At 41.0% G+C, this 26502-nt stretch overlaps 5 protein-coding genes across 5 annotated transcripts; 3 read left to right on the top strand and 2 right to left on the bottom strand.

Moving 5' to 3' along the window:
- Positions 1 to 93: 93 nt before the first annotated feature.
- Positions 94 to 5603, bottom strand: PCYB_063060 (DNA polymerase zeta catalytic subunit; the record flags this gene model as incomplete). Its single annotated transcript, XM_004221473.1, has 4 exons — positions 5335 to 5603; positions 4635 to 5235; positions 4051 to 4204; positions 94 to 3989 (listed from the first exon to the last, which is right to left on the bottom strand). The coding sequence occupies exons 3-4, from the start codon at positions 4202 to 4204 to the stop codon at positions 94 to 96; spliced, it is 4050 nt and encodes a 1349-aa protein (XP_004221521.1). The 5' UTR covers positions 4635 to 5235; positions 5335 to 5603.
- Positions 5604 to 11226: 5623 nt separating this feature from the next.
- PCYB_063050 (hypothetical protein) lies at positions 11227 to 17205 on the top strand (the record flags this gene model as incomplete). Its single annotated transcript, XM_004221472.1, has 5 exons — positions 11227 to 12939; positions 13010 to 13033; positions 13070 to 16611; positions 16822 to 17035; positions 17170 to 17205. Exons 3-5 carry the CDS (start codon positions 13070 to 13072, stop codon positions 17203 to 17205), a joined length of 3792 nt encoding a protein of 1263 aa, XP_004221520.1. The 5' UTR covers positions 11227 to 12939; positions 13010 to 13033.
- Positions 17206 to 18225: 1020 nt separating this feature from the next.
- On the top strand, positions 18226 to 21850 carry PCYB_063040 (acetyl-CoA transporter; the record flags this gene model as incomplete). Its single annotated transcript, XM_004221471.1, has 8 exons — positions 18226 to 18614; positions 19169 to 19268; positions 19424 to 19508; positions 19678 to 19862; positions 20085 to 20994; positions 21241 to 21327; positions 21509 to 21566; positions 21621 to 21850. Exons 1-8 carry the CDS (start codon positions 18431 to 18433, stop codon positions 21848 to 21850), a joined length of 1839 nt encoding a protein of 612 aa, XP_004221519.1. The 5' UTR covers positions 18226 to 18430.
- A 1363-nt stretch (positions 21851 to 23213) lies between these two features.
- PCYB_063030 (hypothetical protein) lies at positions 23214 to 25257 on the top strand. Its single transcript, XM_004221470.1, has 8 exons — positions 23214 to 23366; positions 23594 to 23711; positions 23932 to 23993; positions 24116 to 24202; positions 24340 to 24437; positions 24631 to 24752; positions 24861 to 24928; positions 25060 to 25257. Exons 1-8 carry the CDS (start codon positions 23319 to 23321, stop codon positions 25090 to 25092), a joined length of 636 nt encoding a protein of 211 aa, XP_004221518.1. The 5' UTR covers positions 23214 to 23318; the 3' UTR covers positions 25093 to 25257.
- On the bottom strand, positions 25248 to 26472 carry PCYB_063020 (hypothetical protein; the record flags this gene model as incomplete). The annotated part of the gene is made up of 3 exons (XM_004221469.1): positions 25248 to 25592; positions 25907 to 26114; positions 26363 to 26472. 3 exons carry the CDS (start codon positions 26470 to 26472, stop codon positions 25248 to 25250), a joined length of 663 nt encoding a protein of 220 aa, XP_004221517.1.
- Positions 26473 to 26502: the final 30 nt, after the last annotated feature.

Raw genomic sequence — 26502 nt, 5'->3', positions numbered from 1 at the left:
AGGCCACTTCGAAGGGCGAACGGAGCAAAAACGAGCAACGTGGGAACCCCCCATGACGCCAGCAGCGGCACCGCTACAGATGACTCACCCCCCCTAGGAGAAACTCTCCCCCATCAAACGCCTTATCGCATCTTCACCCTTTGAAATGCGCTCTTGCAAAATGACTTTTTTAAAAAACACATCACAGTGCACCGCGTACTGGCACGCCGACGCCTCCACTTCGGAGTTGGCACAATGGGCGCAAATTTTGTTCAAGCGCTTAACCATATTCTGCGACCTGCTCACGTCTGCATAACTTTGAATTATTTGTGTTCTTGCCTTGGCGTTTTCTGCGTTGCCCGTTTTTACTTTACAGTTTGTCGTGCCATGGTGGTGAGGTTCGCGGTGGAGGAGCGGCTCACCATGGCTCCCTCTTTCTTCGACCCTTTTCCACCCCGCGGATATGTCCACTCCCTCCCTGGACAGATCGTTTCCCTTTAATCGACTCCTCTCGAGCTGCTCCGCATTCCTCGTGAACAGGTCAATCTTGGCTTTTCCCCAACTGTACTTCCTCCTTGTTGTGTAAAAAATCTCCTCCAGATTGGGCGAGCCGTAGGGGAGCAAATCCAGCATTCTCTTCAACGGGGGTATAACTAAGTTTTGAATATAATAGTCGAAGTTTATTTCCTTCAGTTTTGTTTGACTATTTTGGGGAATCTCGCTACACATGAGTTGGTTTCCCTTCTGGGGGGATACGTCCTCTTGAAGGTTCCGTTCCCCGGTCTGCATTCCCACTGTGGGAACCCCCCTAGCACAATTGTAAATACCCCTGATGCAGGACGGATGCGCAACGGAGTCGTAAATTTTATCCTCCTTCAATTTTTTCGTAACCACAAAAGGAATTTTCTCCTTATAAGTGATGACCAAATGGGGATTCATTTTTAAAAGCTTCTTTGCCACAATTGCTTGAGGCGGTAGGGGTACTTTCCTTTTGTTCCCCTCCAATTCTCCCTTGTACGTCCCCAACTTCACTTTCTTGTATATAATAAAATTATCATACGAAATTTGATGATCGTATATTCTGTTAAATAAATCACGTAGCACTCTCTTTATGTTTATCGTCAGGTGGGAGTAAAATACTTTCATGCCAAAGACAGCACCCGTCCCACTTTCGCCAATTCCATTGGGAGAGAAAAACAGGAGAGCTTGCTTAACATTACAGAAGCATTTTTCCCTATCGCATTTCTTCTTTGCATTTATTTCTTTCACACAAAGACAAAGTTTTGTTATATTGTTTGGGTTCATAACACAGCAGTCATTTGTCTGGTTAATAATTTTTTCATAATCCTGTTCGATCATTTTTTCTATTTCCATTTTAAAAAGCGACACGTCGAAGTGGGTGAATATGTGCCACAGAAAGGCGAACTTCGCTTTGTATAAGTAATTTATCAACTTGAGGATGGCGTTATTCCTCTCGCTGTTTATTAGTCCTATGAGATGGTTGTATAACTTAGTTTTGCGCTCCTCCGTTTGGGGTTCCCCCCCAGGCGCTTCCTTCTCCCCACGTGCTTCCTTCCCCCCACGCGCTTCCTTCTCCCCACGCGCTTCCTTCACCCCGCTCGCCCCTCTCCCAACCTTTGCGTAGGCGCGCAGTATCGCCTCCACCATCTCCGCCAAGAAGCACGGGGACGTCCTATGCACATTTAACTCCCTACAAGAGCACACAAAATTGGGGAAGAAATTCCTACACATGGCACAACAGCAGCAGCAGTAGGACAAGTGACAACAATTCCTGAAATAGTAAAACATAAAATATATCTGCAAAAGTACATTCTTCACTAAATTGCACTGATCTGATCTTATGCCTTCCACCCCTTTGAGCTGCAGGGTAGGTTTCTCATCACTCTCCTTTTTGTAAGCAAATCCAAAGTACCTCTTTTTGGTCAAGAGAAGGGAGGGACAATAAATTTTTTCAAAATTTAAATACATGGGAGAAGGCAAAATGGCATTCACGTTTTTCAAAATGTCGTGGGCTATCCTAAAAGTGTAGCTAATGTCATTCATTTCGTTTAACAAAAATAAAGAATCTGTATCTCCATAGAGTACTTTAACATACTGATAATTTTCCTTTATATATTCTATAATGTAAAGAAGGAAATTCTTTCCAGTACAAATAATACTCTCTGATATATCCACACATGGCATTCTGCCTGAAAAGTTAGCTCCTATATAACCTGTGGCTACGTTTAATATCATTTTTAATTTCCCCATTCTTTCTACTAACCTTTTTCCTGCTTTCTCATCATAAATTTCAATACACCTCTTCAGCATTATTCTTGTCTTTAACATATCTTCCAGAAAAAGAGTGCAGATTCCTTTCCTCTTTTTCTTCTTCACATACACAGTGTTGTTGCTTGTTATGAGTACATCATCCCTTCTTAAATTTTTCACTAGATTATTTACATTGGGTGGGTTCTTCCTCACTCCTAGTCTTATGAATTCACAATTGGGGAGGTCTTCTTCTCTCACAGAAATTTTGTCGTCACTTGGGTGGCTTGACTCGGGGCAGTTCGAAGGGGGTATAACGTCCCCCGGTTTTGATCCTCCATTGGAGGTGCTCCATGATTCCTTCAGAAAAGGCTCACACTTGGGGGGCACCTCTTGGAAGCATTCGCCACTCCCGTCGATTGATCCATCGTCTGGGTTACCCCCCACGTGGTTAGACAACCCATTCGAGTTATCCGAAGGGTCAGTCGACTCGCCCACCCTCTGTACATCTAAGCCATCAAGCAAGTCGCCGGACGAGCTACCGCCACTGGAGTGGGGCTCCTCGCCCTCTTCGAGGACACCCTCCCCGGGGATGCTCCTCCCCAAGGAAACCTCTACTCGCTCCTGCCGCTCCTGCTGATGCTCTTCCGAGGTTTGCGCATCGGACCTCCTCTTGAAGGACAGCGTTCCCAAGCAGGTGGAGTAACAAATGTTAAACGCAATTACAATGGAGGGGTAAAGGGATTGGAAGTCGAAGACCAGCAGGGGGAAAAAGTTTATGGAGCTCTTCGGCTGCAGCACCAAAGGGATGTGCAAAATAGGTCTTTGCTCCATTATCTCCTTGTCTGAGGGAGAGTACAAAAGGAAGCCATTTCGCATGCACAATTTCACGAGAAAGGACTCGATAATAAATTGCGACCCTCTGTTTATTAGGGACAATAAATCTACGTGAATGTACTTGCAAAAATTCATCTTCTTTTTCAAGTACCCAATTTTGTCATATATGAGTAGGAGCAAGCTAACTTTCTTCAAGTAGTACCGCACGGTTAGGTGCCTGTATGGGTAAAACGGGGGCTCTCCACCGATCACACTGTCGCTCACGACACCGCCCCCACGACCACTCTCGCCTGCACCTGTGCCATCGTTTCGTGATTCCCTGCTAGCGTAGCTGTACCAGCAGTACAGAGTGTGCCTACTTATGGAGGGCACATTAACATTCAAATAATGCTTGCACAAATTTTCAAAAGATGTGTTTGAAACGCTTGACAATTTATACAAGCTCTCGATAAGTCTACCTTTTATATTTATATTATACGCATTATTCAGCTCTGTGAATTCTCGCTGGTCATTTAGCTTGCTAATGTGTGTGTAAAAACTGCCCATGTCTAGTGCCACACACCTCTGATTTATGTAGCTAATATTGTACTTGTCGTTTTCATACGAAACTATACTTAATGGTGAATAAAAATTAATTTTATCGATCAACTTTTTTATAAGATCTCTTTCATTTTGCGCAATGTGGATGTTGACACTATGGTAATTTACATCGAAATGAAGTCCCCTTTTTTTTTTCTTCCTCTTCTTGTTCTTGGGCATTTTTCTTCCCTTCCGTCTGGTCCCCTCCACAGGAGGTTTCTTCTCCAGGTGTCTCCTCGAACAGATCCCTATGAATATACGTACCATCGCTGCATGTTTCAACCCCTGGGAGGAGTTTCCCTTTTGGTCTTGTTTCTTCCTGATTGCTCAACAAGTAGGGGAAAATATCAGGGAATGGTTGGCTAGCTATTACACCCATACAGTTACTATAATCTTCGTAGTAATTCATAAGTCTCTCATCTCTGACCAGATAAAATATGGCCTTTATTTCATCCTCCCTATAGTTGGAAGAGTTGTGATTTTCGCTTTTCACTTCTGTGAGAATTTCAAGGAAGAGTATATTTCCGTACTTGATGTTCATTTTTTTTTTTCCTCCTTTTGGTGCGTCTTCCTGTTTGATGCGGTGAAGGGGGCGTCCTCCTCGACTGTTCCTTTTTGGCAATTTTTTCCTATACCCTTCGGGTTTGTCTCATTAATTATTACTGCACCCTCTTTCGTGCCCTCTTCATCTTCCCCCCTCCTTCTTTCTGTACCATTCAGATTGTTCAAAATCGCGTAGCACTCCCTTATCTTCGGTGGCTTCTTCGTATAAACATACCTAATGACGTCTTTCCTCTTATTGTTAATTTCGAATGAAGCTATGTGTTTTCGCTTCCCCTCGTCAAGCTTCTTTTCCTGCGTCATTTTGGTTGCTCCCTTACTGGGGGGGTTTCCCCTATGTGGGTTCAAGTCGCGTTTTTCTGCTTCGTTTGGGTCGCAGCGAGCCGATTTAGCCTCGTTGCCAACGGATTTCACCTGGCTCCTAACCCGTTCCTCCTCGCCGCAAGCCGATTTATCCTGGCTGCTAACCCGTTCCCCTCGCCGCAAGCCGATTTAGCCTGGCTGCTAACCCGTTCCCCCTCGCCGCTAACCCCCAGCGACTTCAAAAAGTCCGCAAAGAGCTTCTTCGTCCTGTCGGTCAGCACATCAAACGAGGCAAAGTTCAGCTCCTTTTCAAAATCGTCAAAATTAAAAATGTCCTTCACCAAATGGGGGTTCACCCTTTGGCACCTTTTCTTCTCCTTCATCCACAGTTTCGCAAAGGAGTCCAAATAATTGATAGGTAAATCAAAATTCAATTCTTCCCTCCATTTTTTCTGATATTTTTCAAACTCATAGGAATAAATCCGGTGATTCAAAATATGTTCATGTCGTATGTCACACTCGATGTCGTACGAGGTTCCTCTTCTTGAACTCGAAAAATTAACATTTGTCGTTTTGTCTGTAAAAAATCTTGGAGCATTCACGTCTAAGTATTTGTTCCTCTGTATACATTCCATGTCGCATTTATTTTTCACATTCCATTTTTCTTCTTTCTTAAAACATTCAAAATTTATTTCGCTAAAAAACTCTCTTCGAAAAAAAAAATTTTTAAAAACATAAATTTCTGAACAGCCATAAATATTTTTGCTGCACAGAAAGTGGAGCATGTAGCTGATGTGCACCTCGTACAGTTCCCAAATTCGATTTTTAAATAACTTCTTTTTGAGTAAGCTGGCAAAATAGTTAATTGTATGTGGGTATAGGAAGTATATTTTTAAAAATTCTTCTGGATCTTCGTTGTAACCATAAATGCATTTTTTTTTTACCCTTTCGATGTTGTATATGCACACATTTTGTGTCTTGTCTTGTTTTGTCTTTCCATATTCTTCTTCTAAAAATTGGCACAGTTCGACCTCGAGATTTATGTCTGACAGGGTGAAGGAGATTTCATCACACATTGATGTGTTCACAGGGACGCTTACATGTGTATATTTTACTGAGGTAGACGGATATACACATACGTAGAAAAAGGGAAGAACGCAGCTTAGTGGAGAGAGTGGCTCCCTTATTAGCTTTCCATGCTGAACATGGTGAAATTTTTATTTTTTTCTTCTCAAAATTTATTACTTGATTTTTCTTCCGGGGGTATTAAAACGTAAAAGAATGGGAAGAACTGAAAGATGTGCATAAAACGCGCAACAAGAGGGTGTATTAGGATTTTACTCACACATTTGCGTACGTCCATACACGCCCGTACAGGTTGGCCTCTTTCTCGCGTAAGAACTTACGTCGTGCACGTACAAGCAGACGCTCTGCCCGTAATAACTTAGACCTAATATTTGAATGACACACACGTGGGGAATCTTCCTATTGTTTATTTTGCACACCTATCACGAAAAGGGGGAAACACATATATGATAAGCGCAGCTACGATGCGTAAAAAAGGAAACGTTGCAAAGCATTTGCGCAAGTATTTACTGGTACGTTCCCCCTGAATACGTGCACGCGCGTGTACATATACATATACACATATGCACGCCCATACGCACATCAGTATTTTTTAATTTTTTTCCTTTTGAGCCTTCTACAGTACCAATGAGTCAAACGGAAGGGACGGCTTTCTATAAATGTAGTAAAAGAACAAAAACTTGCACACGAAGAACGCAGTAGGTTTTTCCGTTATATTCATGTTTTACGCTGTGGTTTTGAAGGATTTTAAGCAATGCAAAAGATGGCATACGACGTGCGGTTTTTGCTCTTAAATGTGTCACCTACGTTTTTGCTCACAAACACGATGCACTACGTTCATATTGATAATTATTCCCCCCCAAAAAAATTTTATATGTTTTAATAAGTGTGCTCATTTTACGGTCAGATAGAGAGAAAAAAAAAAAATGGTTTTACAAAAGCCGTAAAATATGTGCACGGCACGGTCTATTCACCAAAAAAAACGTGAAACTGGAAGAAGATGAACCGGAGTAACATGCATTTTTCTGTTCTCAAATGTGTATATGCATAAATACATCTAGCCATTTCGAATCGAACGGCAAAAAGTGTAGATAAATATTTATGTATGTTCCATTTCGGGGGTTAGCATTTTTCTGCCCTTCTCTTTTTTATTGCCACCTTTTTATTTAATTTTTTTTTTTTACTTTACATTCTTTTTCTTGTACATTCTTTTGCACTTCAAAAGCCCGAGAACAGGAATCAACCCATGATGATAACCGAAAAAGGAACTTTTTTTTTTTCTTTTTTATGCCAAAAGGGTACTTAAAATGAGGAATGATAGTTTTCTTTCTTAACAACTGCTTAAAATGTGCAAGTGCTAAAGGGTACTTAAAGCTTCTTCCATTTCGTTCTTTTCTGCCCGCCTTACGACCCCTACGCGTTCGCATATCTCAAAATATGCGCACCATTTCTTTCGTTTCCTTTCCTTTTTGCCATGCGCCACATAAAATGGGGAGGCTTTGCGTTTCGTGAAAATTCAGTTATATACGCCCTCTTAACTTAATGTGGGCGTGGAGAAAAAAACTTGAGACAGGGCACATTCACATGGAAGAGTTATTTTTGTTTGCCATAAAAAATAACACGCTTAACTGGTCAACTGTCTTATAGGAAAATTCAAACACTTGTGTGCTCGTCCAAAGTGAACATTTGGGGTATAACGCCTGTACATATGAAGTCGTGCTGTGAGCAGACAACCCCTTGGACGGTCATTTTTCGCAAAGCCAAACAAAGGAAAGGCGAACCCTTGCAAATAACTGTGCGAGGGCCAAAAAAGCGTTGCGCCAGTAAATGTTTTATTAACATTTTGTAATTTAGCACATTGGGTAAAAAAAGACCTCTTTCGGGGGATACATATTTTTCCCCTTTTACGGATACTCATTTGGACAATTTTCACCACGCAGGCGTAAAGCAGCTTTCGCCCGACCTTGAATAGCAATGTGCAACTTTTTAAGCTAGCCAAAAATTTACTTAAACTGTTTAAACTGTGTATGTTTTTTTTTTTTTTTTTTTCTTTATATGTTGTTCATAAAATGTGCCCCTTTTTTGGCTTTTCACCTGAACAGGCAGTAATTTTTCTCTCCCACTTTGGCAGCAACAAATTTAACGTACACCCAATAGCGCTTATTAAAAAAGGAAGTACCCACGTTTGTCCCTTTTTTACCATTCACACTGCATTTATTCGGACATAAGGCATGTGTATAACATGTGCTAGTATGCCCACAGTTTGGTTAAACATTATTTCGTAAAAAAGGTATATGGCTGAATGGCAAAGTTGTAGATTAGCCGAACATGAACCACTTTTACGAAATAAGAATGGCACGTTCATAAGGTTATGGATATATGCATACATCCGTGCATATTTCCTGTAATGATGTTTTGTTTTTTTTTCCATGGTGTATGATAAAACAATGCGCGGAACGGTAAAATGCAATGCTAAATTGTCATGTACGAAACGCGTCCAAGAACATACTTACCAAGGAAACCTTTTTTTCTTTAAAATTGGGACACTAAAAATATGGCTAAGCGGCATTAAAAAAAAAAGAAAAAAACCCCAAAATGCCCAAGCGCAAAGAGAGAGAAAAAAAAAAAACCTAAAGCAAAAACATAAATTGCGCATTATTTTGCATGGTTATTTAATCAGGAAATAAAAGGGGTAAAATCGAATGTAAAAAAGATCCAAAACATAAGAAAACGACAGAACTACGTAAAAGACTAAGCAAAAGAAAACTGTTAAACCGCGTAAAGGACTAAACAGAAGAAAACTATTAAACCGCGTGAATGACTAAACAAAAGAAAACTATTAAATCAAGCAAAACGACTAAACTAACTTTACCGTCCTTCCCTTAAAAATCTCCCAAGTCCCTAAGCAAAACCTTTTCCTAGGGGAAAAATAAAAAATCCGTATGCATGCCACCGGCCACTCGTGTTTTTTTTACATTATATGAAATCCCTGGAAAAAAAGGCCGCTTGCATTTGAATTTATTTATTTTTTAGGCTTTGTATATAATTTTACGAATGAAAAATATGCCGTATGGCTTTACATAAACCGCAAAAAGGGAAGAATAAAAGTGGAGTCTCCGTGCCTTTAAATATGCAAACAGAAAGCCTTCTCAGAAATTCTTACCCATGGTACAATATAATAATATATTCTTGTACGTAGTATTATATACATTGGGTTTGTACGCTTATTTTTACTCGCGCGCCGTTAAGTACATATTATATTGTACATATGTATATCCAGCAAGCATAAAATTTACATATACGCTTGTATACAATATTATGCAGGAATATATATCTGTATAATACTGCATTACAGGATACGTATATGGCACAGGCAATACATATATGCGGTACGTACATATGTATAGTTTTATGCCCCCCAAAAAATTCGCCCATCCAAAAGCTATCATATTCATTCAAGCACAAAAAAAAACCCTCCGGTATATTAAAATAAATTTCGACGTACAAAAAATTATGAGCAAATTTTAATTGAAAAAAATGAAGTAAAAAATTATACGAATGAGAGAAATACGAAAAAGAAAAAAAAACTACATACAGTATAAGTATGAATTATGTTTAAAGGAAAAAAAATCAGCATGGATTTAACCAAAAAAAGAAAAGAACTTTTACCAAAATATACATATGAATATATACTTGTTTAATCACATATATGCATATATATATAATACATACGTATATATGCTATTTTTTATAGTTATTTTCATTTTAGAGCTACATAACACGACATAACCTTTTTTGAACTGTAAAATTTTGTTTATGTATAATATACGCAAAAATATGGCATATATGGATGTATAAGTAATGCGTATATGTATATATATGTATATGTACGTATACGCATATTCTTACGCATATGCATGTTTGCGGCAAGCATTCTCATATAGCCTTGCACGTTATATATGAACATTATTTTTTACCAAAGGGAAAAAAGGCAATCAATCCATGCATTTCTGTTTGCAAGAATTGCGGTGTAGTGTCATTTATAAAATTGAGCTTTCTTGATATGCTGACGTAAAACTGGACCATGATTTAAATGTATTTAAATGTATACATAAATGCGTATATTATAAGCGTGTATATATATAATATATATATACTTTTTACGCAAGAATTTATGTGATCTTACGCCACGTACTACGTTCACGCACTGCGTACATGTATACATACGCGAGCTCTTCCTCGCAGTTTACTGCAATTAAGTTGTATCGTTTTGAAGATGTTCACGAAAGAGTCAATTTATGTACACAAATATTATACATATGCGTATAGCTGCCTTTTTTTTTTTTTTTAACACTTGTTTGTATATTAAAAAATTGGATTATATTTTAATTCAATTTTACAAGTATACAATAAATCGTTAGTTTCACTACTTCGCGTGTTACATGTTTCATGTATTTAAACATATATGCGCAAGAAAGCAAACACAAACACATATATCATGATATATGTACGTACATGCACAATTTTGTACATATAATATATATGGATATATACGTATATATGTATATATATACGTATATAAATATATATATATGGTGAATGTGCTTCCCCCCCCCTTTTTTCCTGTAAAATTTTACTTTTAAAATTGAAAGTTAACACCACTGCAAAATCGACTGCTTGGTACTCGCCATTTGTGAAAGAATTTAAACCTTCTTACTTTTGCGCTATGTACATTGTTCTATGTTCCCATTTCCTCACGTGGAACAGCTAAGAGGGAAGAAGAATTATAGTCATTACGTACGCACGTTACGCCTGTGCATGTATATGTTTTTACGCCTATACATGTGCAAATGTATACACGTGCTAACAATAATAGTTCACGTAAATGACATGTTAATGTGAATTCACAAAAAAATTCAGTTGGAACAAAACATGAACACATGTACATGAGTATGCGCGTGTTTAGATTTAACGACAAGTGAGAGAGGCCAACACGGTTTATAATTAGTGAGATTTATTTCACACCCATATACCATCACGCCTAAGCAGTTTTTTTTTTTTTTTTTTACATTTAAGTTTCTTTTTCCCCCTTCATTGTATCATACTCCCCCACCGTCGCTTCATGTCGTAATCATAATTCATATAAATATATATATAGCTCTATTTTGAATAATTGTAAAACAAAATAGAAGCCTATGTAGAAATATGCATGGAGCGTATTGAAGCACGGAGAAGTTGCAAAGCATATCTTGCATGTAAATGTTTTGTACCCCTCGCTGTGTATACACATATATACATCCACACGAGTGAATCATTTTGCAGAAAAGATTGCCTACACGTCATGTAACATATATGTACAGCCCCCCACCCCGCCCCCTATTGGGATGAATAAGTGCGAATATAAGTATATACACGCTTAAGTGATTATATACTTATATAAACGTCCATTCCCAATCACGTGTGAGGAGTTGTACTTATACTCGCTATTGCATTTATTTAACACGCATACAAAATAGGAAAGGGGAAAAAAATAAAACCAAATATAATTAAAAAAAAGAATATGCAATATATTAACCAATTAAAATAATGGAAAAATCATCTACGAACGAAACAATGGTTCTAACTATAAAAAATTTAAGCAAAAGTAAATGGAGTTCACTCTCCAAAAAAAAGATAGAAGAAAAATCTTGCTACTCCCCCAGAACAGAAAAATTAATTGATATAATTTCCCCCATTCTGGACTATTATGGGTATAATAAGGAGGATGTGTACAACTTTATCAGTTTGTACAAATTTGATATAGAGAAAATTCAGCTGGAATTATGTAACATTATGGAATCCAGGGAAGAAAACGACGAAGGGCTATGGGAAACTGTCAAAAGTAAAAAAAATAAGAAACCAGCCGAAAAAAATAGCAAAAAAAATAATTTATTGCAGGGCAACTTGGGGAGAAAAGACAGTAAACAAATTGGCAAAATATTTCCCAAAGGGTTAAGATTAAAGGAAAAGGATCCTCGCAAAAATAAAACCACCATCACAGGTTCCGCCTTTGCAGTTGGCCAATATAGTAACAAACCCTTCACTTCGAGTAACCATAAAGTAACGCACTTTGTAAGCAATCGTGCAAAATATGAGAACTCGTCAACATTACACGAAATTAATAAAAAGATTCCTGAGGAGCGGGGCTCGAAGGAAAAGCAGGACATGGACAAAAGTGCAAGAAAACTTGTCAACATAAAATCGTTATCAGCAGTAGCAGCGTCGGCTGCGGCATCTGCGACAGCAACCACTGCTGCAACCGCTGCGGCCACTGCGGCAGGCAGAGGAGCAGATGAAGGAGCAAATCGCGATGCGGCGAAAAACTCCAAGGGGGGTAGCAAAAAGAAGGGAATGTTAAAATCGGAAGAAGAAAAAAAAAAAGGCATGAATGAAAGTTACGATGAGGATTTCATGAATATTAATTCCCTAGAAGAAAGGGACACAAATAAGAAAAAAAAAAATGCAATTAAAGAACCAGACGGGGTGATGAATGAAGAACATTTTGCAAAAGGTAGAGAAGATAACTCCAACAAAAAGGGTAACAAAAGCGGCTACAATAACGTTGGTAGTAGCAGCGTTGGTAACCACAATATTAATAGTCATTACAACCAGTTTGATAAAAAAAAATACGTCAAGTTGGAAGACGGCAAAGCACCACCCGCAGCAGCGTACACGGCTACGGGCGGAGGATATAAATCCAGCGATGAACACAGTATTAAAAAGGATTCTAAGGGGAAAGGAGCAACCCTCCCCATTACACACACAGGCACCACCACTACGAACAGTGGAAGTGGTAATCAACACCCCGCCAATGTGGGCACGAATGGTCTCGGAACAACCACGATGGCCACCAGTGCCAGCAGGTATAGTAACTTTAACTATCATGATAAATATTTTAATAAAAATTACAACAGATATAGTGGAAAGCCGCTAAATGATTCACTAATCCAAAGAAACGACAAGCAGAGGTTTCCTCCATTTAGTAATAAATCCACAGGTGTGTATAGCAGTGCGGGAAATCATAACTATTTTAACTCATATACAAAAGGGGGACAGAAACAACCACCCTATTTGAGCAAAAATAGTTTGAGATCGAAGAGAAACACTAGTAAGAATAACAGTATAGATCACGATTACGAGTACGATCCTTACAGCGGGGAAAAGCTAGCCCACGATACGGGGAGCAATAACGACCACTCGAGTAGTATACACAACGAAAACGACCACAATGTTAAGAAGAAAGTGACAACTGAAACTGCTAAAAAGACGGGCAATGATAAGGCTACGGTAAGCACATCCTACGCATCTGTTGTTAACAGCAAAATGAAGCAATCTCCATTAGCATCATCACCCGCAGAAGAAGCGAAAAAAACGGAAGTGAAACGAACCGGCACGATGAACACGCAAATTATATCGAATGATAGTACTTTTGTGGAGGAAGAAAAACAAATGTCAATTAATCCCAATTAAGAATAATCAACCAGAAAAACTGTGGGTATCAGTTATCACTAAAGGTACTGTTACCACGAGTAATAACAATGCGAATGCTCAGAATGTCGGTGAAAAGGTGGATCCTTCCGGCACGAAGAAAAACACCCTCAGCAGTTCCAAAGAATTGAAGCCAGAATCGGCCTCGCAGCAGGTCATCAAGAAGGCAGCCGATCAGAGTGGCAAGCCTGAAAAGCAAAAGAAAAAGGGAAAGGGAAAAGAGAAGGATAAAGAAAAGGAAATGGAAAGCATTTCCAATAATGTGTATCCAGCTAATAGCAGTGCAAAGGATACCAACCTAAGTATAAGCAATAACGCAGACTACAAAAGTAGCGACCATTTGAGCAAAGTTCGCTCCAAAGGTGAAGACCATCCTCATGGTGAAGAACCGCGCCATAGCAAAGGAGCCCAGTTAAGTTACGGCAAGGATGGAAAAGATGAATCCATGCCTAGCATCAGAAGTAACAACAAATCGTCGTTTGTCGAGGTGGACGCGAACAAAGCACATTCATTTGTAGATCAACATACCAAACTGGAGAAGGAAAAATACGCAAGCGAAAGCAACACCGTAAGCAAGAAAGAAGCCAGTAGTGCCAAAAAAATCAGCGAAACAAAGCTAGACACGGATGATAAGAAAAAGAAAAAGAAGAAAAGGAATGATCAGGATGTGGTCTCCGCCCCCATTAATGACAGTAACATTTCCACAAGGGTGAAAACCCCTTCAGGTTCCCCAGTGCACGAGATGAAAAGAGGTAAGGGTAGCAAACTGAGCAGCAACAATAATAGCAGCCTGAACTTAACATACAGTGCGGAGAAACTGGTGTCAGACGATTTGACCCAATCGGAGGGCTACGACGGAAAGGAAAGAACAAGCATTCCGATTTACATGCCGAACTTGGCACTCATGGGGAACAACACTATGAACAACAAAATTTTCTTCGGAAGTATAAATATTACTGGCAATCAAATCGAAAACATTGACGTGATGCCAGATAGCAAACCGGAGCACATCAGGAATAACAGCGGCGGTAACGGCGGTAGCGGTCACAGCGGGCATGGCGGTGCGTACGGCGACCCGAGCGGTCGTTTGGGCACCCACGGCGGTGGCTTCCACAACCAAGGCAGCACCAGCTACAGCCACGGCGTAAGTAGCTACAACACGCATGGAAGCAACTACAACAGCGGAGGAAATAATAACACTACTAATAACAATAGTAGCAACAAAATGATGCACACAGAAAACAGGAAAAAAAATAACCTCAGGAAGAATTATGGCATGGATTCTGCTTCCATGGGTATGAATAACGACCACGTAGGTAGCGGTCATCACAACCACAACCGATCCTCTACCATGCATCACAAGGAAAACGACAATAGAGACTACGACCACAACAATAATGACTTTAGAGGATCAAAGGAGAGAGAATTTAAACACTTCGATTTTAAAAGCAGAAATCACAAAAGAGAAGATAACAACGATATGCTTAATGAGAATAAACACAAGTCAATATTTTCATCTTCCAACAATAAGCATTCCCCCCATATGCATACTAAATCGCAGAATTTGTACTTACCCAAAATGACAACGACAACGTCTTCGTCCTCCTCTGCCGTGGCTGCAGCGACAGCAGCGGTGTCATCTTCATCGTCAAACAACCATCACCACCATATACATAACAATAGTGGTAATGTCAATGTGAATAGTGGAAATCATAATGCGAAACACCTGTTGAACAGCTCCTCATCAGTTTTCATGAACCAATCCCCGAGAACGAATGGATCGCAGGATAACTCCTCCTCCGCCTTGATGACTGGAAAGGGTAGCAAGTATGTGCAGAGCGCACTGAAGAGCAAGAACTACGACCATGACGGGGATGACTCCGGTTCGATACAGCTGAATCAAATTTCGCAGAAGTTTTTGCACGGCGGCGTTGGGGCGGCGGGCGCAAACAGCAACGGTAATACCAGCGGCAACAGCAACGGCAACACCGGCGGCAATGCCAGTGCAAACGGAGTAAACAGCGTAAACGGCGGAAACAACAACAACGTGGCCAGCTCCAGCACCAGCACCAGCGCAAACATCGGGGCAAGCAACACAGGCGCCACCAGCACTAGCATGTCGAACAAAAACACCAACACAGACGTGAGCAACATCAGTTTAATGAACATGGGAATGAACAACCTGAGCAACAATAACATGTACAATTCGTATAACTCCCCCCCAGGGTTAGCCAACCAGTTTAATTACTCATTCACCAACCTCTCCTACCCATACAATAATATGCACTACAATGGCTACTCAACACAGACGTTGGTACCGCAGTATGGACTTATCAACAACCACTACACAAAAAACAACAGCATGCACAACAATAACTTTAACTACAATATGAATTACGATAATTTTGATGAGAGCAATTTGTATGGACACAACAATAATATGCATATGAATAACTACGTCAATTACATGAACGTAAATGTAAAGAAAAATCAACTAAATAATTTGGACGACGATAATTTGAGTAATTCTGGCGAGGTGTCCATATCAGGGTCGCTGCAGCAACCGCAGAACCTACCGCATGAAAATCAAAGTAATTCGAATCAAAACTCGCCCAGCGTGAATAATAACAGTAACAACAATGGCAACGGAAATGGAAACGGGAACTCCAACAGCAACAACAACAACAATAGCAACAGCAACGGTAGCAGTAACGCCTGCCTAGACGGAACGACCAACAATGGAATTAACAACCTATCCCTGAACAATATTAACGTGAATAGTAGTGTTAACCCTAACCTAACCATGTCGTGCACAACGAGTGCCACGAGCGAGTTAAAGAATAAACAACAGATAAGTAAAAACATGAGCGACATGCAACTGCAGCAACAGTCCATCTCATCCCTGAAACAGAATCAGACCCAGCAAAGTAAAAGTGGCACCAGTTTGAACACCACCCAGCAGCAACACACGTCCAATCAACATAGCCAGGGTAAACACGCAGGACAACAGCACCAGCAAAATTTGCTAAACAGTAATAATAACAGCTCCATAAACCAGTACACACAAAACCAGATCAACACAAATAATTCTCAAAACACTGCCTCTTCTACTTCTTCCTCCCTCACGAGAAAAGTAGAAACCAACAATCTCAACAGTGGAACCCAAAACAACCAAAATAATCAAAATAATCAAAATCACTTCTTAAACAAACAGCTGTACCATAATAGCAACTACTATAATGTTAACTCAAACAATAATTATAACATCCCTCCCGGTTTTAACATGACCCAGGAGAAGGAACAGAACAACAACTACCTGAGTAATAACGTGTCGTCCACCAATGCCAACACGAGTGTGGCGGCCTACCGAAACAACTGGAACAATATTAACGAGAAAAATTTAAACCACTACAGTTTGAACTACAATTATAATAGGAGCACCAAGAACAACTTTAACTACACCAGCAACTTGTAAGGGAAGACACAGGCGCGTTGTAAAGAAGGCGCTTTCTAAGCCCTCCTATGGATGGCGAAAGAAAAAGGGCCTTTTTACCGCCCCCAATTTAGCTCATTCTATTAGCTACCCACAACTCTCCGTTTTGCACCGCTTCTTAATATACCCCACTTCTTTCAACCACATAATACATCCCCCGTTCCTATCCTCCCTCCCCCCGTGCGCAGGAACTACAGCAGCAGCAACGGATACAACGGGACGCGAGACAACACGAACAACTTCTTCAACTACAACAGCTTCAACTACGGTCTGCAGACCCCACCCGGCCTGCAGAATTACTACCAAAATACACAGTACCAGCAGCAGAACAGCTACTCCAACCGCAACTACAATTACACAGGGTACAACAACAACCTGTCCATGTGGAGTAAGTCGCGCGAAGTGGGTGCGCCTGCGTTCGGCGGGTCCCTCCATTAATTAACCGCTCCGTAGCTGCTCTGTATAGACGCTTTGACAGCGCTTCCCAACGGCTACTAACTAATCCCAATCCGTACCCCCTTTTTTTCCCCCACCAGATAGAGAAGAATGATAACCCACGGCCCGAGGATTGAAAAGACCCCGATTTTTTTAACCCCGCTTAACTTTTTTTTTTTTTTCCTTTTTTTACGTGTCATAATGTTTATTATAATTAGCCCCTCCTTTTTTTACATCCCTTGATTAAACTCAAACTTTTCCAATCCACCTGTTTTTTTTTTTTTTTTTTTTTTACCCATTAAAACGCTTCTACTTTTTAAAGAGCACTTTTTGTTTCGGCAAAATAGGACCGCAGCGCATAGCGCACACGTCGCGTGGAGGTATGCCTACACATGTGTAATGCCAATTGGCACACATCTTGGTAAACTGGGCACCCGCGGGGGGTGAACCACCACTTGGGGTTGTCTACGCGGAAAAGTAGCCCCGCTGATGTGCAGGCACGTGTAAATAAATGGACTTATATATATACACATGCATACATTCGGCCCTTGGCACAAATTAACACGTTCGCATTGCCCCGCGCGCTGACTCCTCTGCCTAGGGTGTCACGAAAAATTTTAAAGAACAAAAACAGTTCTTCGCAAAGCGTTAACATGTACACATATTGGCACGGACAATTGTTAGTAAAAAAAAATAAGCGCTCATTTTTTTTTACTCCTCAATTGAAGCTGCCAAAGGTCTGGTTTGTGCAGGTGCCTATTTTTAACCCCGCCCACCCCCTACTCTTTTCATTTATTCGAATGTTTTCCTGCCTAAGTTGTTTTCCCATGTGAAAAAGAAACACAAAAAAACACATAAAAAATAAGTAAAAAGGTACATAAAAAATAGGTAAAAAGGTACATACAAAATGCGTAAAAAGGTACATGAGAAAATAATACCCAAAAAGGTACATGAGAAAATAATACCCAAAAAGGTACATGAGAAAATAATACCTAAAAAGGTACATGAGGAAATACGTAAAAAAGAACTCAAAGCACAATTATTTAGGTGTAATTATTTTTTTTTTAAAGGCACCCAAAATGAGGGGGGAAAAAAGAAAAAATAACTGACATTCTTGCGGAGGAAAAAAAAAACAAAAAAAAAAAAACAAACAAATAAATAATTAAACCACTTATGGGACAAGCAAAACAGTTAGGAAGGAAAAAAAAAGAAAAAATCGATTCAAGCGATAAGCAGTTTTTAAAAGGTTCCCCAAAGCGGCAAGTATAAGGAAGAAAACCAAGCACACAAATTATAGCGCGCAAAGGGAAGCCTACGATATTTTCGCAAAAAAAAACGCAAGATAATTACACAATTTCCATTATGACCAAAACTGTACATGACAAAACTGACGCGAATGTATTAAAAGAGAGGAAGCAAAAACATGGCGCAGTAAAAGATGGAGGGAGTTACTGTAAGGATGAGGAGAAAGTGAAGGTGAAAGTGCCCACCAAGGGCCACGACTTTTACAACATTATTTTTTTACTGTTGCTATATACTATACAAGGTAATCATGCATTATGTGCTTCCCCCGAGAAAGGGACTGCCTAAGTGCCGCACCACCTCGCCTGTATGGTGTACACAATTGTGAGGGGAAAAACGGGAAAAAAGGGAAATTTGAGAAAAAAGGGAAATTTGAGAAAAACGGGAAAAATTTGAGAAAAACGGGAAATTTGAGAAAAACGGGAAAAATTGGGAAAACGGGAAAAATTGGGAAAAGTGCTCGCTCCCCCTGTTGTTAATCAGGAGTGGTTCGGCGGGGGTCACAACGTCGGCATGTTCCGCACTCCCGTGTGGACGCCACATGTAAATAAATACCTACATATGTCGGTGCATGTGAAGGCACATTGGACGGAAAAACGAAAAACGCAATTCAACGAGCTTTTCTCTCCGCATTCCGTCACTACACTGCTTCGCGGCGGATTGGTGGATTCATGAATCGGCTGAATAGGACACTACACTACGTGGTCCACGATCATGCTTCCCCCTGTAACGACGTGGTTGCCTCACAACACATGTGCTTCTACACACACCTGTGCGCGTTTCCCTCCTCTTTTTAAGGCGTCCCAATCGGTGTCTCGTCCGTGGTCCCCCTAATAATTCAAGACAAAGTGAGCTACTCCCAGTTGAGCATTTTGTCCCTAGTTAGTATACCCTTCAGGTTAGCACACAAAAGTGTTTAGTTTTGCATATGGGCATGCCTCCCAAGTGTGTGTGTGTGTGTGGGGGGGATTCTACTTCGATATTTGCCGCAGATACTTTTTCTACCTTACTGCTGTTCATTTTTTCCGACGCCCTTTTTTAATTTCCCCTCAGCTTAAAACTGCTGTGGGCCCCGCTTGTCGATTCTGTGTACCATAAAAAAATCGGGAGGAGGAAAAGTTGGATAATCCCGCTTCAGGTATTTCAAAGGGGGATGGACCACCATGCGGAGGAAAGGCCTTGTGGCGCACGACGAACGAACAATCGGACGAACGAACAATCGAACGAACAATCGATCGAACAAATAAACGATCAGCCAAACGACGAAACACAACTTCCATCATTTTTTAATTCCCTCCAATTCGCAGCTAATTTGCAGCTTTTCGATGATTTGCTGTGGGAAATACGTGAGCGTGTGGTTAGGGGAAAGGGGCAACATCACGAATCTGTACTTCCTGGCGACCTTCTTCTTCGTGCTGTTCTTTTTGATGGCTACCCAGGATATAGCAGTCGATGGCTGGGCGCTGACCATGTTATCCGAGGAGAACAAAGGGTAAACGCAACTTAGAGTGGAAGGGCAGTAGTGGCCAAGATACACAACGCGAGTGGAACAACAAGGAAGGAGTAATGTAATGAGCTCTTATCCTTCCACGTTCTGCGCAAAGCACACACCGATGAAAAGCGAGAAAAAAGACGTCTCTCATGAGTGATCACATGTAGAGAAGCCTACCCACTTTTCATTTTTTTTTCTTTTTCCCCTCCATCCACCCCACAGGCTAGCCTCCACCTGCAACATCCTCGGACAGAACATCGGCTACTGCGTCTCACAGTTGTCCTTCCTGACGTTAAACAACAAGAACATCTGCTTTTACATTTTTAGGAAGTACATACAATGCATGCACTCCATGTTTAACCAGTCTAGTCACTATAGGCATTTGCACGAAAGCATGGACGTGATATACCCATCCTTTCAACCCTTTGTTGATATGAATATCTTTTTAAAATTTTGGGGAGTATTCATTCTGGCGCTGACCATATTGACTTGTTTTAAAAAAGAAATGATGGAAGATAATGGGAAGGAGAAGAATGATGGCGAGGTGAAAAGTGCGCTCGTCAAAAAGGGCAACCAGCACCCCAGTGAAGCAAAACACCCCAATGAAGCAAAACACCCCAGTGAAGCAAAACACCCCAGTGAAGCAAAACACCCCAGTGAAGCAAAACACCCCAACGAAAGCTCAAACGAGTTCGCCAACTCAAAGGATACGTATAAAAACTTGTACCAATTGCTGTTCCTACCACCGATGAAAATATTCATTTTTATATTCCTCCTGAACCGCTTCCCATTTGCCTCCGTGGAGGTTGGAACCAACTTCAAAATGTTGAAAAAAGGCATCACCAAAGAAGAGTTTGCGATCTTCAATCCATTTTTCATTCCTATATCAATCATATCATCAGCCATAATAGGAAAAATAATTAAAAATATAAAACCCCTTAGTATATACTACTACGGTTACTTACTAAGATACCTTTCTAACATAATTTTGTCCACCTTGTTACCCCTGACGGAGTATATATATTCGAATAAGTCGGAGCTCCCGCAAGTTTACTTGTATTCGTACTACCTGTACATTTTCGTGGCGCAGGTTTTTAACCATTTTTGTATCGACCTCATGACTGTGTCATCGGTAATGGGCGTTCCACGAGGGCTGTCGAAATTGTGTTGTACTGTGGAGAGGGACAGTTCCCCAGGGGGGTCATCACTTCCCAGGGGGACCCCTTTTCGTGAGGAATTGATCCGCACGGAAGATGCCTTCGCGTGCATCATCGCGTGCATCATCGCGTACATCACCGCGTACATCACCGCGTCCTTAGATGCCCCCCTTTGATCGACCCCACACTTATACCCTTCCCTCTCTCCATCCCCCCAACAGATGAGCTTCCAGAATATAATTTCAGACCCCGAAATTGGTGGAACCTACATGACCTTCCTAAACACCGTTAACAACATGGGATCACACGTAACCTACAAAAATAATAACGCATGAGTGGAGAGTCAACCAGGGTCACTCTAACGGCAGAAGATAAAAAAAACATCAAACCGATAACCTATTCGTCTAAAGAACGATTCAGAGGGATAATATTTCATATCCATCACCACTCCACCTGCTCTTTTCTTTTTTTTCTATCCCCCCTTTTTAGTGGTCAACCATATTTCTGTGGCTACTGGATTATACCGACAGAACAGTGTGCTACGGAGGTACCTTTTTAAAAAAAAAATATGTTCATGTCCTTTTACGCTGTGCATAATCAGGGCTTGTATTATTCCTTGCGAAGTGGCCCCTCCAATTTGCTACACACACATACACACAGTACACATGGAATTACTTACCCAAAATTTGTCTCCTTTTCCTATCAGGGAAATGCCTGCTGATTGATGGTTACTACACACAAATGGTGTTTTCTTTCATCATCGGGATACTCATAAACAAGTACATCACAAAGTGCATCACGAAGCTCCAGGTGGGTTTAACCAACAACTGATGGGGGGCGGACGCACACTACGCGAAAGGAAGCGCCCATTTTGCGCTCCCCACTTTGCACTGCCCATTTTTTTCCCCCCTTTTAGTCCTTCCCCATAGAAGACTGGAGGACGAAAAACGGCAGCGGAGAAAAAAAAATAAAATGAGCAACCCAAAAAAACAAAGGACAGTGTCCCAATTTGGGGTTGGTACCCGCTTCTCATGGTCACCTGTCATTTTTTAATTCAAATTGCATTTCGCATGTTTGAAAGCAATCGCTTTGGCAGATGAGGAGGACGAGGGGGGAGAACGCATGGAGAAAGATAAAAGAGGAAGGGAAAAGGTGAAGGTCATCGGGTCGACCGTGGAGTTGGCCCCAGCAAATTTGCACTGCACAGCGGAAAGGAAAAACGCGCCTATGCAGGTCCTACGCAGAGTACATGTATACTTGCGCAGGCGTTCATGGGATTGCCTGCGTGTGTGGCCTGCCAGTTGAAGCGTTTTCCGAGGCGCAACTCACTCAAGTGCGTAACAGCAAGGATGCATAGTGCCATGTCGTACCATGTCACGTAAGCACCAATGCCATTTGGACGAAAAAAAATGAAGAACAATCAAGGGAAGAAATTTAATTAATCCTAAGAAGGCACGTCACGCTTAAATTTATTCATACGACCGTGATGTTACAGAATTAATGCAGTCGTTGCGAAATTTTTCACCGCCAAGGAGAAATATATTTTGTATACCTCCGTACGTGCTCGCACGATGTAACCCCTATTGCCTAAACGGAATTTTTTTTTTTTTTTTTCGCCATTTTGAAAGGTCATCCTTAATCATATGAAAGTAAAATTTGTTGCGTGAAAAAAAAAAAAAAAATTTGTGTATATGTTTATACGATGATTTAAGTAGACCCCCCCACCCTTGCCTTTTGTTTTGGAAGATTCATTTTCGCCAAGCTTGATTTGCACACTTCGCCAGTTACCCTTAACTAGTCGCGGTTGGCACACCCCATTTTGTGCCCTCCCCCCCCATATGCTCCCCATTCTGCCCTAACTTTTTTTGTCCCATTTTTTTACGTCACACATTTTCTCCCCGGGCCTATTTCCACCCGTTTTTTTTTTTTTTTTTTTACCCCCCTTCATTCACGTTATTTTTATTTTATGTGTATATATGCTGTGCCAATGCATATGTGCTGCTTCCACGCATATGTAAGAAGGGGTCCCTCTACCACCATCACCCCTCCACATGGCATGTTCCATCTCGTAACAACGTATCCCCCCCTCTTTTAGATATATGCATGTTTAAATTAACCAATACATAATTAAGCAACTTAAAAAAAGGCTTTCCCCATAGTGCCATTTTTTTTTTTTTTTCCAATCGTAAAACATAAAGCATGTAATTTGTGGAAAAAAAAATCAACTGTGAGGACACACTTACATAGCAGTTTTGTTATTACCAAACCGAATAGCAATTTCAAATACCCCCCTTGAAAGATGCTTCCGAAAAATAAGCTGTCTGATATATGCACGGCCATTACGCTGGTAAAAACTCTCGCCTACAGATTCTACCTCAGCGCAAAACGACAAATGTGCGCGTGTGTATGTCCATACATATGTTCACATGTGCGCATGTAGGTATGGGGACTTCTGCACACTGTGACTGCACCCCCGCTGTGGTTTCACCTGATGGAAGGAGCCTCCCATAATACTGATCTGTTCCCCTTTTTTTTTTTTTTTTTCTTCCCCACGTGGCATCCCCAATGTTACAGGAAAAGGCCAAAGAAAACTTAACGAATGAATACAAACTGGGAAATGAAAAAAATCGAAGCAAAGAGAAGCATACACAGTTGCTGGATGAAGAAAAGGGAGGGGAAATCTCCCCCCGAGGTAGGCATAACACAGTGGAAAGACTGCATAATGCTACTTAGCGCCAGTGCTTTAATGAGTCAACACAATCACTTATGTGTGACTTTACACTTCCATCTCTACATGTGCATTCAAAAGTTCGTACGCGTTGCTTCGTTAAAGCGAATAAGTTGTCAACTTAGCAAGCGTAAAAAATGGATGGAAAAAAAAAAAAACGTTTCAACGTGAAACCCTTTAGTAGACGAAAACAGCGACGAGGAGGAAATCCGGAAATGGAGGGAGAAGCGACTTACGCAACTTAAAGTACGTGGAAGTAGTTTTGCAAAAATGGGGCAATTTTGTGGCGCACGCCGTAACCAGAGAATCGATTGTGCCTCCCCACAGCACGATTCCCCCCCCATACCCCTTTTTTCTTTTGTTGCTAGAAAAAACAGGAGTTGAAGAAAGACGGCGTTTACCTCGAAATAAGTGAAAAGGACTTCATACCCACCGTCCTTAAAAACAGCAACGTGGTAAAATGTGTGAATGGAGCATCTATGTACATATACGTACACAAATAAAACGGATGCTTCACTTTCTCCCTTTTAACAAACCTATGCCTACGTATTCACATGTTGTTGCATTTTTTGTGTCCCTCCTCTGCACAAAGGTTTGCCACTTTTACGACAACTCGTTCAAGCGCTGCGACATTTTACACGTCCATTTGATCAAGCTGGCCAACATACACCTTGCCACGAAATTTATCAAGTAACCAAACGGAAGCAGCGGAAAGGCGGCAAATCCGAAAAGCGGCAAATTAGAAAAGCGGCAGAGCAATACCGCAGTAGCATTCGCCTGACCATAAAAACGGTCTAAACGCACTTCCCAAATTTGTCGCTCGTTGGCACACACGCACTCGCCCTCCATTGGATTTGCCCCTCCCCCCATTACCCCTTCGCAGAGTGGAAGCCAAAAATTGTCTATTTTTTATGAACAAATTAAACATAAAAATTTTGCCCAGCTTATGTTTATTCATCGACGGAGTTCTCATAAAAACCTGCGTTGGATTTGAAGACTTTGGAAGTACTCAGGAAAAAGGAAAAAAAAAAAATTCCGCAATTTATCGTCCCCGAACAAACGCACACACACCACACGACGCACATCCTTGCTAAAATTAATTTTCATTTGTAGATAAGGACTCGTTCAAAACGAAAGACCTGGAGGAGTACTTGTTCAGGAAGAAGCTCATCACCAATATGGTAACAGGACAGAATAAAACCAAAAAAAAAATTTACGCATGTACATATATACACGTATGACTATTTTTTTTTTTTTTTGCACACTTGCGCGCATGTGGGGTGCTCCAAACGAACCCTTTCCCCTTCAAAAGGAATACAGCGACGGCGATGAAGAAGAAGCTTAAAATGGTTACTTCAGTTCCAGGGAGGTGGGTTGCCAAGGCAGCCAGGACAGTGCTCCCCCCCCCCCAACCGTTGTACAAACAAGACGCGATCAGATAGGACCCACCAATGCAAGCCTTTCTTCTCCTCTGTCCGTTTTACCTCCCCACCCAGAGATCTACTTCTTTTTTAATTTTTTCCTTTGTGCATTAATTTGCTTTTGTCGACTGACCGCCTTACTTTCACTTATATAAAACAACATGGGTTTTTTTTTTTTAACCAAGTAAAAAGGGAACCGCAAATAAAGCAGGATCTTGTACACATGCAGCAACTTCTGCCTGTAGTTACTCAAACCTTTTACTATATCATTTTCGTACTTGAGACCAAACTGAATTTCTTTATGATCAAACAGTTCACCACTTTGGATACTCTCGTCGTATAATTCCTCCGGTAAATTTTCTATTGCCTTGAATATTTTTTCTTTCATTTTTAGTAAATGCCTTTCGTACTTTTCTTCCTCCCTCTGTGAAGAAATTTTAAAATGGATGCAGTTTATTTGGATAGTGAGAGAGGCTACTGGGATGGATACATCAGCATGTACCCTCTTATGCATATGTGTGACCATTGCGAGTGTTTTTTTTTTTTTTTTTTTTCCTCTCCACTCGCATGTCTCTTTTATCTCTATGAAATTACTCCAGGAAAGAAGAAAAAAAAAATCATTCAGAACAGTAAACTAATCAGCATGAGGGTGTGCAGAGGTGGCAGAGTGAATACTGTGCAGGTGAAGAGAACAAACACGTGGCATGTTTATGCTTCTCCTCTTGCTCCTCCTCATACCTGCTTCAAAAATTGGTACAACTCGAACCTCTTCTGGTACTCGACTCTGTCTTCGTACGAGTCCGTCGCATTTTGGGGGCCAAAAATTAGGGACAGCAGATTGTCCACCTTGTTTTTGTCCTTGAAAAAGGATACCGTGTCCGCAACGTAGGCGGGCGGAATATACGGCAGGTACCTCGTTTCGGACAGTTTATCTTTGTCTTCAGCCCTTAAAGGGGGGAGGTAACGAAGCGGTGACGAAACGGTGACGAAGCTGTGGTGAAGCAGTTAACCGATGGCGTGGTGTAGTGTGCCATGGTCATGCGACGGTGGGGGCAAAAATGACGCAACAGTTAACCCCAACCCATCGATATGAGCTCTTATAAATCTACACAGAGACATAACCGACACGCTTTTCTCTCTCGCCCTATACACAAATGTGCACCACGCAATCCTACACCAAGGGGCGGCACTTACGACTCCTTCTTCTTCTTCTCCTGTACGTTCTTCTTCTTCGCTGGGGCCCTCATGGGCACAAAAGACAAGCAGCAAGAATTTCTGTTCCATCGAAGAATTCTCGACAGCATTTTTTCCAAGTAGCCTCAGTCGTTCCCGTC

Source organism: Plasmodium cynomolgi, chromosome 6, assembly GCF_000321355.1.
Source record: "Plasmodium cynomolgi strain B DNA, chromosome 6, whole genome shotgun sequence".
Taxonomy (NCBI): domain Eukaryota; phylum Apicomplexa; class Aconoidasida; order Haemosporida; family Plasmodiidae; genus Plasmodium; species Plasmodium cynomolgi.
This window is presented reverse-complemented; position numbering and strand designations above follow the sequence as displayed.

What these genes read in the sequence shown, in the direction of transcription:
- PCYB_063030 (XM_004221470.1), top strand. Translation starts at nt 23,319, where the DNA reads ATGCTTCCGAAAAATAAGCTGTCTGATATATGCACGGCCATTACGCTG. An exon ending in AGGGGAAATCTCCCCCCGAG is followed by an intron (nt 23,712 to 23,931) that starts GTAGGCATAACA and finishes ACCCTTTAGTAG; the next exon opens with ACGAAAACAGCGACGAGGAG. An exon ending in TCCTTAAAAACAGCAACGTG is followed by an intron (nt 24,203 to 24,339) that starts GTAAAATGTGTG and finishes CTCTGCACAAAG; the next exon opens with GTTTGCCACTTTTACGACAA.